This window comes from Protopterus annectens, chromosome 6.part0 (assembly GCF_019279795.1).
Source record: "Protopterus annectens isolate FY-2018-M chromosome 6.part0, PAN1.0, whole genome shotgun sequence".
NCBI lineage: Eukaryota > Metazoa > Chordata > Ceratodontiformes > Protopteridae > Protopterus > Protopterus annectens.
The window spans coordinates 377,350,281-377,363,952 of record NC_056737.1 but is presented as its reverse complement, the minus strand read 5'-3'; the positions used below and the strand labels follow the sequence as shown (position 1 = coordinate 377,363,952).

At 36.5% G+C, this 13,672-nt stretch overlaps 1 protein-coding gene across 2 annotated transcripts in view; it reads left to right on the top strand.

The window, feature by feature from the left end:
* Positions 1-3,978: 3,978 nt before the first annotated feature.
* BAZ1A (bromodomain adjacent to zinc finger domain 1A) overlaps positions 3,979-13,672 on the top strand; it is a 3,222,221-nt gene continuing 3,212,527 nt past the window's right edge. For both annotated transcript variants that reach the window (XM_044074116.1, XM_044074115.1), the window contains exon 1: positions 3,979-4,637. In XM_044074116.1, coding sequence (XP_043930051.1) covers positions 4,525-4,637 — 113 coding nt within the window. In that variant the 5' untranslated portion in view covers positions 3,979-4,524. The remainder of the gene's footprint in view (positions 4,638-13,672) is intronic.

Genomic DNA, 13,672 nt, shown 5'->3' with positions numbered 1-13,672 from the left:
TCTTTACTTCATTTCAACTTTTGATTTGTATAGTTTTATCGGTTCGTCTGAATAGCTAGTTAAAGCTTATTTTATTTTTTTCAGCCTTTTGTTACTTGAGTTCATTTACTACTTCAGTGTTTTATTTATTTAGACTCTGAGTACATTAGATTTATTTTTTCCTCTTGATTGCTGCAAGTCATCTCTTGTACCAAAGCTGAAGCTTGAACTGCTTTTTGTTGAATGGTGACAGGATTCTTCCCAGTCAGTTTTTCTCTTCATATTTTCTAGTTGATTTTCTTTCGTGTTCTCTACATTTCTTATTTGCTGGCATCTAAGCCGTATAGTTACTAGGCAATAATTTAATTTTACTCAAGCTGGCAGAATTACTACCTTTTATTTCTCAGTTTCTTTTCACACTGGGAGAGTAAAAATTAAGCTGTTGATTATTGTGCAGCCATCTTGAAAGTCCCCCTTGATTCATAAGCTCTTATTACTGAATCTGCAAATGCTCCTTCTTTAACCCATGCACCTTCTAAAGTTTACACTCACCATCCATCGCCCTTTTTAACACCTTTTTTTTAATTATCCCTTAAGACATAGGCAAATATAGTTATATAAAATAAAACAAACCATATTAACATATTACCAGTTACAAATATTTTACATCACATATATTTTTTGCATAATTATCACCAATCCAACATTGCATAAATTGTTCAATTCCTGGCTTCCCTTATACCTACTTCTCCTACAAAACATTATTCTGCATGCATTGTTCCCACAATTTCTATTTTTTTCTATGTAATTTGCTCCTACCCTTTTCTAAAAATCCCACTTCCAGATCCTTTATCTCTGTTACAAAATTCAGTACTTCAATTACAGTTAGTTTAGACTTTGATTTCCATTTTCTAGTAATTGCTTTTTGGCAGTCACCAGAATTAAACTTAACAAGGCCTTACTATGTCTAGGCAATTGAGATAACATATGCCAGCTCAAAAAATCATTTCTTTATTTACACCTATTTGCTCACCCAATATTTCTGATGGAGTACTCTGTAGGGAATTTTTAAAGTCTGCCAACTCATTACACTCCCAAAATATATGTTCCCAGTTACCTCTTTCTTTCCCATCACACTTCTATTATTTACCATCTACTGGAGGAAGAATACTTTGAAGTCTGTTTAGGATATATAAATGCCTATGCAAACACTTTCAAGCAAAAATCCTAAATCTGTTACACTTTGTTGCACATTTGGGTGCCATACATATGTCCTCCCATTGTTTCTTTGTGAATTGCTTAACCAGTCCCAAACTTTTTAACCTCCTCTGACTGATTCCTATAGTTATTGTGAAATATGTTATATGCCTTACTAATTTCCCTTTTTTTAACAGCAGCTTCTCTGCTACATTCAACTATCTACCCCCTTTTTCTTCAGCTGTCCAGACCTCCATTTATTATAGTAATAATACCCCAAAGGACAATACCAACCAAATATCAAGTTTTATCACTTTTTACAAAATGTACTTTTCCTTTCATTTAATCCAATATCAAAAGAGTATCATACCCAAAGTATCACTTAAGGAATTTTCTATTTGATTTCCATCTGAGCTTATTTCTGTTTCGCTTCTTTGTGAAGCCTTACACTTTCTTTCTTGTATTTGTGTCATTTACCACATCATGTAGGCAAGAGGGGGTTAAATGCAGCTCATTAATGTATTACCATGTATTATCATGAAAAACATAGTAATTAGGTCTGGGTACTGAATCTAGGTATAGGGCCAATAACAAGTCTTAAAACAATGTACATAAATACATATTATTAACAGATGGCCAGAGTGACATCTCAAATAATTAGTGTGGTCTGCAGCTGTATTTTTGAGTATGAGCAAAAACAAATGTTTTGAATTTAGTTTTCATAATGTTTTGAATATAGTTTTCCAAATGTAAATAAGAAAAAAAACTCTACCCACATCATGTACTTGTCTTATCACAAACTTATTGTCTTTCCCTTTAATTTAGCTATATAACCACTGGAATGCAAATGAAATGAAGATTATAAGAAAAAAGCCCTTTTACTACATCACACTAAAAACATTGATTAAAATAAGCACTGAGAGAGTACTGGGAGTGTACAGCCACACAATGAAAACAACACAAAAATGGTGCTTTTGAATTTGCCAAGCTTCCATCAGAATTGCAATTTCTTTTAAAATTTATATTTTTCTTCTTACAGATTTTCTTAACAATTGTTAAGTATTACTACATGAATTATATTTTATCCTATCCTAACATTTTATGTGCACTATATAAAGTCCAGCCATGTAGTAATTTCCAATTAAGACTTCTAAGAGTAAAGCTTGAGGTGAAATCAATTTAATATAATTCAAGAAAAAATAACCCATGTTTATATTAGCAATTAACTTATCATAATTATTTATAGTACATTTTTACAACTTAACGTAAATGCATCACTTTATCAGTTTCCACTGTTTCTTTAAGTCATATTTCAAAGAAATTATGCTTTTAGTACAGCACAAGTACTTCCTCTATTCTACTTCATTCTGAAGACATTTGTAGGAAAACAGATTCTCCAATTATAGAGCTGATGGTTTAAGTGCAGGATATACTTATATGACTTATAGAAACAGGGTTGCAACTACATTATTTTAGTAAAGAAATTAACAGTTTAGCAAAATTCTTCAAACCCTTTTCTGCCGTTACATTATAAAGTGAAAGGTTGTGTCTTCATTTTTAAAGTTAACATTCACATTTGTTACTGTATGACTGTGATGTTCAGAAATGCTAGTAGCAGCACCTTTGTCATCACAGTTACAGAGTAACAAGAAACTGATTTTTGCAGTTTAGGAGCCAATTACATGCAGTGTTGTATGTCTCACACTGTTGTCTATTTCTGATTGTAGTTCTATAAATCTTAAGTCTAGTTATTACATACTGTCTAGTGCATGTCTTCACACACACACATTTATATATATATATATATATATATATATATATATATATATATACACATACACACACACACACATCTATATAAATAAATATATATATATATATATATATATATATGTGTGTGTGTGTAGATATACACAAAATATATATATATATATATATATATATATATATATATATGTGTGTGTGTGTGTGTGTGTATAGTGCATTTGTACTTTTCGTTCTGTTATCTCGATTTCTCCTCTTGAATAAGCACATAGCTGTGATTTGCTCTTCATTTATTCATCATCTTAAAATGTATCTCTTATCTAAGGAAGCTTGTAGTTTATTTGGTGGTACCAGATTTATTTGCTTTACTATATCATTGTTATTTTAAAGTAATGTTTCTTTTTGGAAATTTTTATTTGGATACATGTATTTTGGCAGATTGTTAATGTTTCTTAACTGTGATTTGCATTTTACTTTTATTTTAGAAGTATTCTTCCCTGAGACAAATGCAATTTACCTATGTAATGATGAATAGCTAAATGCAATCCATTGATTTAATTTGATGGGAACAATGCAGGATATAGAATTTGTCAAATGAATTATAATGCAAGCAAAATAGCTGTAATTGAAACAGACACTACATATATTTTAGTAATGAACTTGGCACATTGATTTCACAAGGACTGCAACAACACTCCTTGTTATTCTCAATAATCAGGTATAGCAAACATAATACACAAATCATATGTTAAGGTGTAACTAGCAATATATTTGCAACAATAAGTCCAACCTTCACCTTAAAGGTGAAAGAATCTCTTGTGGTCAGTCAAGATCATTACTGTTTGGCTGTCAGAAGAGGACATCCAATAGTAACATTTTGTCACTTGAACACCCCTACCTTAACTTACAGCCACAAGTGGGGTATGCATAACACAACTGTGTTACACATGTTCAATAGAGCTTGCCTGGTCTGTAGTCCTTCCTGTGTCAGTTGTTTTTTTCTAGTTATAGATAGCCAATGAGCCTAATGAGAAGAGGAGAAAACTCCTCCTCCCGGTTCTTCCTCATCTCTGAACTGAAGCAGCTCAAAACTTCACTGAGAAAGGACATTTTTTGTATGCTGGAGGTTTGAAAGTAGAAAAGGGTTTGGCCCACAAAAATCACCCGTAACGCAGCGCGATTTCCGGACTTTGTTAATTTTCCGTTAACCGAAGCAGAAGGTACGGCTATGGACATGACCGGCCTGTTACTTTTTTGAATTGTAAACCGAAAATAGAGAACGAAAGAGGAGTGAGCACGTATGTTTTCCAGAAGTGCACATATCCTAAAGACTAAACGTCACTTACTATTGTGTGAAGCGACTGTAGGACTGGCAGCGTGTCATTAACAAAAGGCTGTATAGCTTTTACAGCAACTTTGCCTAATAACTGCTTTTAATCGAACGTTTTCAGTTAACGACCGCTACGGGCTGCTTGGTGGGCTTTGCTGCTACCCCTTGCTCCCGTATTTGACTTTGTTTTTCCCTCCATTTTTTACAGTCTTTTCCACTTAAAGCAAGAAGGAAGCGCATTGGGAAAAGACAAGATGCCGTTGCTCCACAAAAAAACGTTTATGAGACGGAAACCTCCTCAGGATTTACAACCAGATGAAGAAGTTTTTCACTGTAAAGTTACCAACGAGGTCTTCAGAGATTACAAGTAAGGATTTTGTCAGTGCGGGATGGATAAAGAGGTGCTCTTCTCCACCCCTTGTGAAGAGATGCACTGTTTTGTCGCGCATGTGATATATTTGGTTTGTTGGTAAATCGTTGTGCAAATGAGAATTGTCCTAAGTATGTTGAAATTGATAGCATTGTGGCGGATGTGAGCGAGTTGCAAGGGTCGGGCCTTTATTTTATATATTCAAGTTTGATAAAGAACATATACCGTTTCAGAAGCTGTCTCAATATTTTCAGTGATTGTAAGCTAATTCTCTACTATACATTAATGTAACTTCGTGGCAAGTAGGCCTTGAAACACTTGTCTGTGGAGCGCCGCTCGATAGTTTGCCACTGTGTCTTTATGCATTAAATATTTGATAACGCAGTATATTTCTACCCTAATTACCATTTTGTATGTTAAGTACTTGGTGTACTGAGCAGCTGTAGTTCTCTTCTCACGCAGCGGATTGGCCATCTCGGCTGTTAACATGTGGTCAATTTTATGCGAATGAGGATTATTTCTGTGATGCTTGCCCCGCGTTCACTGTCCAGAGTTCTTAAAGTTGGACAGAGACTAAGGTCTTTTTTTAGACTAATAGAGTGATGTTTGAAAGCTACACTGTTTGTCAACTGCATTTAAATATTTTGTATTATCCTTAGTTTCAGCGTGATCTTTAAGGTAAATAGTCTTGCAGTATAAGTTCTCTTGTGTAGCTATGTAGGAGAAAGGCCGGTGCACTTTTATTTACCTACTTGGTGTATACGTACACAACACAATTTTGTATACCACGTGAAATATAGTTGCTTAATATCTAAGATTATTTTAAGCCCCCGCAAAATTCCAGGCAATTTGGAACTTCAGTCCATTAGGAAGGCTATTTTCCCCATTCACAACTGACTGTATAGTTTGTCCTGAGTATTTATTTAATGCTGTCAGCATTTTGCAGCATTACCTTATAACATGCGACTTAGTCTTTTTAAACCGGAGGTTTTTGCAGTTTGCTTAAGAGTGAGAATAGTTTTTTCCGCCTCCAAGTTAATTGTGATAGAAGTCTTCAACTCTGTCTCTTACTGGTATGTAACTTTCTGTTCTTACAGCTAATGAATGGTAAATTGGATATTGTGTTGTTGTGCAACTGTATATAATAGTAATTCACAAGTGTTAACTTTGTGAACATTTTGTGTGTGCTGTTATTTGTACTGGATAGGTTTACAATTTTCTAATTCGTTGTTTCATCCAGTGGTGCACAATTTCTTTGTGGGAAGGGGCCACTACACGAATTCTTAATGCATCTGTTGGCCACCTCAAAACATAGTAAATAGTTACAAGTTAACAACAGGTACAGGTGACTGGCATTTTTAGTTAAGACAGCAGTCATGAAATTGCCTGTTTTCAACATCAACTTTGTTTTTAACTTTATTCTGGTTGCAGCCATGACTTATTACAAATTCTGGTTATATAACAGTGTAGTGCCTCGTGGGCGGTACTGCACAGCTTGGGGCGTGGCATACATGATTGACACAGAACATGCAACACAGAAGTAAAAAGACATTTTAATTTGGGAGGTTAAATCATTGTGCATCAAAGGAAAAATAAAGTGAAAACATTTCGCAGGATGCGCAGTAGCAAATCCCGCCCCGATAATTACTAATAATTTATAATAATTACTGTACAGAAACAACGCAAAACAGTTTGCAGCCCTCTACTTAAATATACCAACTCCGAGACGTCTCAACATTGTGTTAAAATAGATATTTACTTTACCTTTTGCTTTGTATGAGCGGTATGCCCCATATCTTCTAAAGAAATATTTACGGTAAACAAACAACGTAAAACAGTCTTATACATGTTATTGCAGGGGGGCGCCCCCCCCCTGCACCCCCCGACTTATATATACCAACTCCGAGACCATATTCCGTTTTACAATACCGATGCAGGGCATGTTGACAACTACAGCTGTCAGTCAAAACTGCTAATACTTTTGAGATACAAGTTAGTTATAAGTAAGAGGGTTGCACCTGTAATTATCGTCTGCAAGCAAACAGTCTTATACATGGTATTGCAGGGGGGGACACCCCCCCCCTGCAACCCCCCGACTTATATATACTTATATATACCAACTCCGATTCCTCAGACTTCCCACAGAAATGGAACGGAATATATCAGTGCAGTTATGGGCGGTCAGGGGCGGGTTTGCTACTGCGCATCCTGCGAGGCACAACACTGTTATATAACCCAGATTCTTGTAGTCTGTAAACAGTAGTGATTTTCTGCAAGTTATAAATAAAGAATAGTTACTAGTTAAATATTAGAGATGTGCAGAACTGCAGTCAATCAGGTAAGTAAGCATGTGCTGGAAGGTTTGCATGACTGGTGTAAGGCATATCATTTTTTTCAGTGTTTTTTTTTTTTTTTTTTTCCCCTTCATAATTTTTGGTTACTCTTTGCAGGCTGGATGATATTGCATCGAGGGCCGGATTTGGCCCTGGGGTCAGACGTTGTGCACCACTGGTTTAATCTGTGTGTATGTGTTTGTGTTTTCACTTGAATTGTTCAAGGAGATTATTTTTGTTGTATATGTGGTATATCAGTAAGACTGTCCTGTGTGGGATTACTCCATTCCTGTGCGGGTGTTGTTTGGGAACTGGATACAGTGTGTCTTGTACTGTGTAGTACTTGCTACGTTGCTGGAGACTGTGCTTGTGTGTACGTTGTAATTACATTGTTTTACCCATTTTTTCCATACACGTGTCTGTGAGACTTGTACAGGATTTTCAGAATAATTGATATAAACTGGAGGCTTTTGATTGCCACAAGCAACACTTTATGTGGGTTACCCCACACTGCAGGTACATAAGTTACACGTTTTTGTTTACTGAGTACTTTGCAAGGACTTTTTATGACTTTTTTTTTCCTTAGATTTGTTTTAGATGTGAATTCTGATAAAGTAAGTTAACAAAGGACTGGGGTGTTATCTTTGCACCGTGTTAACTCATCTGTTACTTTTGACAGGTGACAAATTTTGATGTGATGCATTTATAAGTTTGAGAATAGAAAAATGAAACTACAGACGCTTGTGTGATAGTTTGATTATAGAGGGTTAGGTCAAGAACATCCCCTTCCTCCTCAATCTCTCAGACTTGTTATAACATTTTTAACTACCTTACTTCATCTCCTCTCCAAATGCATGACCAACTGACTTGCACCTAGGTTCCTCACTACCACATATACTACAGTCTACTCTCTTACTCCTCCATCTTCCATCCCATTAGCCCTTCTAGCTTGTTCCACTTTCGTGTGGAGCATCTGCTTTATATCTGTTTGAGTGTAGTGCAATATTTGTATACAAGATTTAGGTATAGAAGTTTAGAACAGTCTCCATTTGAGCTTAGTACTGTCTGTATATACAGCCTACCTTTTATTCCTAACCTCTAGCTAGATATTGATATATCTGTTCATTACTATATTTCATGTTGTATATATAGCTAATGTTTGCTGCAGTATGTATTATTTGCTATTGTATGTATATTCAGTTGTTCTTCATGTACTCTGCTGCTCATTTATTGTTCTGTGAAGCTTTTCTCTCCAGACCGCCACTGAAAAAGGACCTGTGTCCAGTTGTAATTTCCTAGTAAATAAATACACATTTTCTGTAGTTGCAAGACTACTTACTGTTTCTATCCACTTGGAGAAGTATATTTTTTCCCACTTTTTTAGTGGAACCGCTTGCCGTATAACATAAGAATTGCAAATTAACTCCTTGGCAGTGTTGTGTAATTTGCGGTTATATTGATTTCATAAAGCAACTTTCCATTTGCAATAGGAGTAACTGTGGCTAAGATTGCTAGAGTACATTATAACCAACCCGTGAGACAGTCTAGTAGGAAGAATGGAAGCCCAGCGGTAGGTTAAGTTCTCTAGTTTGAGGGGGTAGTTCATGTTGCATTATTTTGATCAGACAGCCAGGAGCGAAGTGCTAGTGAAATACATTTTAGAGTAGGTAGGGAGTTTTAATTTCTCTAAGTTTTAGTTTTCTAGGTACCTGTAGCCTTTTTTCCAGACAAGATCGTGGAAGTGTTGTCGTTATATCTGAGTAATGAAGCAGGAATGCTAGGGAAAGAAGTTCCTAATGGAACTGAGGGTGAAACTTTATATTTGGACTCATTTTTTTCCTAATTGCGAAGGCAGTTGACTGATATAGTTGACAGCTATGTACCCGTCGGTGACCGGCAGTGCACTGGCATAATTGATATCGAGCAAAGGGGCTGCCACATCTGTGCTGTACATAATTTCATTGTTACTTGTGGTCCTGCCATGAGGAACAGAAGTCCCCCTCCCAACCAGTGTCTTCTTAATGTCTCATCTCCTAAAGCACAAGATCACTGTGTAATGCATGTAACAGCAAGGGTGGGATAATGTTTCTAGAATCGCCAATGCATATGGCGAGTACTAAGTTAAAATATTGCTAAAATGACTAGGTATTATTTGGCGGAGATCACATGGGACCTTGAAAAATAAGCCGTAACGAAGTGGTGGAGGAAGTAAGGCATTTACGTATACTTTACCTTGACCGGGCAAGGCTCAAAAGGTTTTATGACTACTGAAAGACCAAGATAAGACAAAGTGGTGAAGCAAAGGCAGAACTATTTCAGGAAACAAGTTGGAAGAGCAAATAATGCTTCAAGAAAAATAAGCAGTTGTTTGTTCTAACAGTTATTAGACCTAGCATAGAGTATAAAGCTTTTAAACTGATTTGAAGGTGCCTTCATACGTCAGCTGATCCAGTATTAAGGCTGCTGTAGCTTGAGTCTTCTTCTGTCGTGTCATTTGGAGGTTTCCAAAGGTTTTGCCCATTTAGTCCAACGAATCACTGGGTCAGGAATAGACTTTTGAGGGATACCCATCAGTGGAAAGAGGGAAGATGGAACTTGTCAAAGCCGCATAATTATATTGGGGGGGGGGGCCGAATATGATTCCTTCAGGAGAATGCCGTCGTCTTGTCCAGAGCTGATTTATCACTTTACGCTTGTTGATAGCATATGGGTTGCTTCTTGTGATCACACCCTTCACCACTGAGCACTAAAAATCGTTCCCTGCAGCAGGAGCTAGTACTTGTAAGTTGTAGGATTGTAGTTTTTCCTAAGCACCTTTTAACTCCTATTTGTGACATGGATAACACACCACTTCAAAATTGAAGTGTTTGAGAGAGACCTGGGTACAAGGGTGGACATCTTAATTTCATTTGGTAGTTATATTGCAGTAGCGGTTAGGAAATCTTTTTAGGTTGCACAGCTCTTGACTAAAGATGTGTCTTCCAGGTTTAAAGAAGTTCTCACCTCCATGTACTCTGCCTTGATTATACTAATCGTTTAATATGATGCACCCTTTGGTTTGTACTTCACTAAGTATATCAAGCAATTGGAGAGACCCCAGAGGTTTGTAACTAAAAAGATCAGGGACTTAAGAGTTAAAGCCTTCAGTCTTTCCTGGTAACTGATCTTCGCACTCGTTTTCATATAGATTACATAGGGAGCAAGTTGTGCCTTGCTTGTAGGGCTATAAAGGGGTTCAGTGGCAAGAATTCTTGTATCTCAGTAAATCAAACTGATTAGCTAACAGGCCACAGACCTAAATCTACTCCAGCAAATAAATAAGACTAGGAAGAGGAATCTGTTTGTTTGTTGTGCTGCACCTACCCCATTCTCAGGAACAAATTCCCTTTCCAAAATAAGTAGTGTGACACATTCTCTCTCTAAAAAGAGTTGGACATCTGGATGGGTATTGACATTCTTCCCTGGTTTAACTGGCTTGGTCATCTTTGAAAAGAGACTGCTGGATATTGGCAAAGCAGAAATGGCTTTGCTGCCTGGTTGACTCGTAACTCCTGTAATGTTGTAGCACTGACCTTTAAAATTTTCAATAGAGTATCTGAAAGAACAGCACTTATTATTTATTTATTTTTTAATAGTAAAAAGTCTTTATATACTAAACCTTTATGATTAATGAAGAGAATCTTAGTACAATTTACTTTGTTTATGGATGTGGAGCAAGACAAAATCTGACTGTCAAAATCGTAGTGCTGTGCCTAAGTAGTAGCAATTGAAAGGTACTGCATGTCCAATGTCTTCTGACTTTTATGCCCCTGAATTGAATAAAGTATTGAAAATGGATAGATAAAAAGAAAAATATAGTGCACCTTGAGTTAAACCTCTCCCTGCTGCACCTCCTTTCTTGAGGAAGGCCATACAGGTCAATCCCAAAGTAAATTTTTGGACATACATCAGGTTGCTTAGGTTCTGTTTAAAGGAAGATAATGAGTCATTCTGCAGGTGAAGTTTATCCCAGAGGTTTGGGAGGCACTGGGTTATAAACCTGATCCTCCATATTTTATTTATCTGTTCACGAAGAGTTAGGCCTCTGGTTCTTGTGTTGGTGGAGGCATTACACCTGAGGAGATGCAGGAGATCCAGGTCAACCTGATCTGTAATGTTGAGAGAGAGAGATGTCCCTTCAAAAGTCTGTAAGGCACTGAATACAGGTATAGAGTTTTCAGTCTCTCTCGCTATCTAAGAAACTTTGGCCTGTAATGTTTTATGAAACTTTTTTTTTTTTTTTTTTTTTAGGGAGTGATTGCTTTCGATTTTGATTTGACATTCCTTTACCAATTTAACTATGTTAAAATAAAGGATTTCTTAACTATTGTCACACAATTGTTAAAAGAAATGAAGCTGTCAATCCAAGTTCCTAGTTCCCCAACTACATTATTTTTGTAGTGGTGGTATCAATACATTATGATGAGGAGAGGAGGCTTTACTAAAATTGATACTACACTACACTTACCATTAGTTTGCACCAGTAGTTTACTAGGAAGAGTTTAAGAGAGCTTGGTTGTTGGAGGGTGATGTAACTGCTGCCAGTTAGCAGTTGTCTGGAGACTTTACCTGGTGGTCTTGGCTATCTGCATGGACATCTGAGAAGTAAATACCTAAAAGGAGAGGTCCCAGCACTGACTCCTGAGGGGCATCACTGGTTCCTTTCGTACTTTCAGAATAGGCATCTACAACTTGCACTGCATTTAGTTTTTGTTTTTCAAGAAGGTTTGATATCCACGATAATCGCATTGGTAAATTTTTAAAGCATTTTGCCATTCCTTAAACCGATGACGCACAAAAAGCATCAAAAGCTTTGGCCAGGCAAGATACGCCATGTGCACTGCATGGATACCATCTACAGCATGGATACCATCTACAGCCTCTCTAACACTATGGAAGAAGTTTATCAGGTTCAGCATTCTGGATATATCTTCCACAAAGCCAAAATATTAGTGGTCAAGTCAAATAAGATTCTTGGTATATGACGTCAGTGGCTTTGCAGATGAGACGTGTAGGGCTGAGAGGTATCACCTGGGTGGGTTGCAAATTCACCCTTATGGAGGGGCATCAACACTGCATCACACAACTCTACAGGGATAAAACCAGTAACAAATTGGGAGCTACAGGGATAAAACCAGTAAATAATCTTGGGAGCTACGGTTTAAGGATTGTTTTTACAAGGCCATGTTTAACTATTAATAATCAACCAGGTACAGTGTGCAAGTCTCATTGGGGAAGTGTTTTTTTGTCTTTTGTGATCAGTTTTAGTATCTATCGTTCTAGATAATTGGGGGAGTAAGAGTTTGATATTTCATGGCTTTGGATTGATTTTTTTTTTAGTGGGTGTAGAATTATTTTAATAAAGCTTGCTGCTTTATTAGGGTCAGGGGAGGTGCAGTCAAAAGTTTTTTTCTGATATTTTGTCATTTGATTAAATTGAGATTGGCTTGTTTGTTGATTCAAGTTGGGTTGGTTGAAGGAGCTTTTGGTTGTTTAAAGTAGGTCTCGCGTTTGTGGTCAGCATTCAGTGGGAAAGGGCATAACAGAGGATTAGTGCAGTATGTGGCCATGTTTTACGAATTTGTTCAATAATGTCATGTTTTAGGGAAGGGTAATAGAATGGGAAGAACCCAAGAAGGCATTTGGATGACAGGCCAGAGACTTCCCTATTGGCGATTGATATCCGAGTATAGGCAAAAATAATTTCTCCATCCCCTTCTAAGCGAAAGACCTGCTATGGCAGAAGTTTAATTGACTGTAGAACAGAAGCTGCTGCTGCTGTTAAAAAGGGAATAATTAGTAGAACATGTAAAATAGTATACGATAACTATAGGAACCAATCGGAGGAGGATAGAAAAGATTAGGAAGAGAGAATGAGCATTTCACAAGCAGACAGTGGGAGAATGTATGTATGGCTTTCAAGTATGCAGCAGTGTTGAGAATTTTTGCTTGGAAGTGTTTGCATAGTTATTTTTATACCCCAAGTAGACTCCCAACAGATTTTTCCTCGTGTAGATGGCAAATGTTGGAGGTGTTATGGATAGAAAGAGGTAACTATGAACATAAGTTTTAGGAGTGTAATGAGTTGGCAGGCTTTACTCTGTAGGGAGGTTTTACTATGCCATAAATATTGGGTGAGCAAATTGGTCTTGCTAAGGAAATATATATATATATATTTTTCAACTGAAATACAGGGTTCCAGTTGCCTAGATATAATGCCTTTTTTAATACCTTGATTGAATAATCACTTGTGACATTGGTACATGTACATTTATAAAAGTAATCAAACAGTATTAAGCCAAAAGTAACAAACCTTATGCTTCACATATATTGCTATACATCATACAAGCTTGGCAATGTTACATTTTTCAATTCATACCCTGTTTTTCTTGTTTTAAAAAAAAAATTATTAAACAATCACTTATAACATAAGTAATCATACATTTATATAAATGAAAACACAACACACCAACACAATCCTAGCTGCAAGCATTTTACATCACAAACCATACTGACCAACAGTCCCAGTTGCAAACATTGTACATTACTAATAATTTACCCAATCATTTTCAGTCAAACATTATATAACTTTTAAGACCAGCCTTCTTTTAAACCTCATTCCTTCTCTGTATGCATTATTTCCATTTTTCCTGTGTCCTT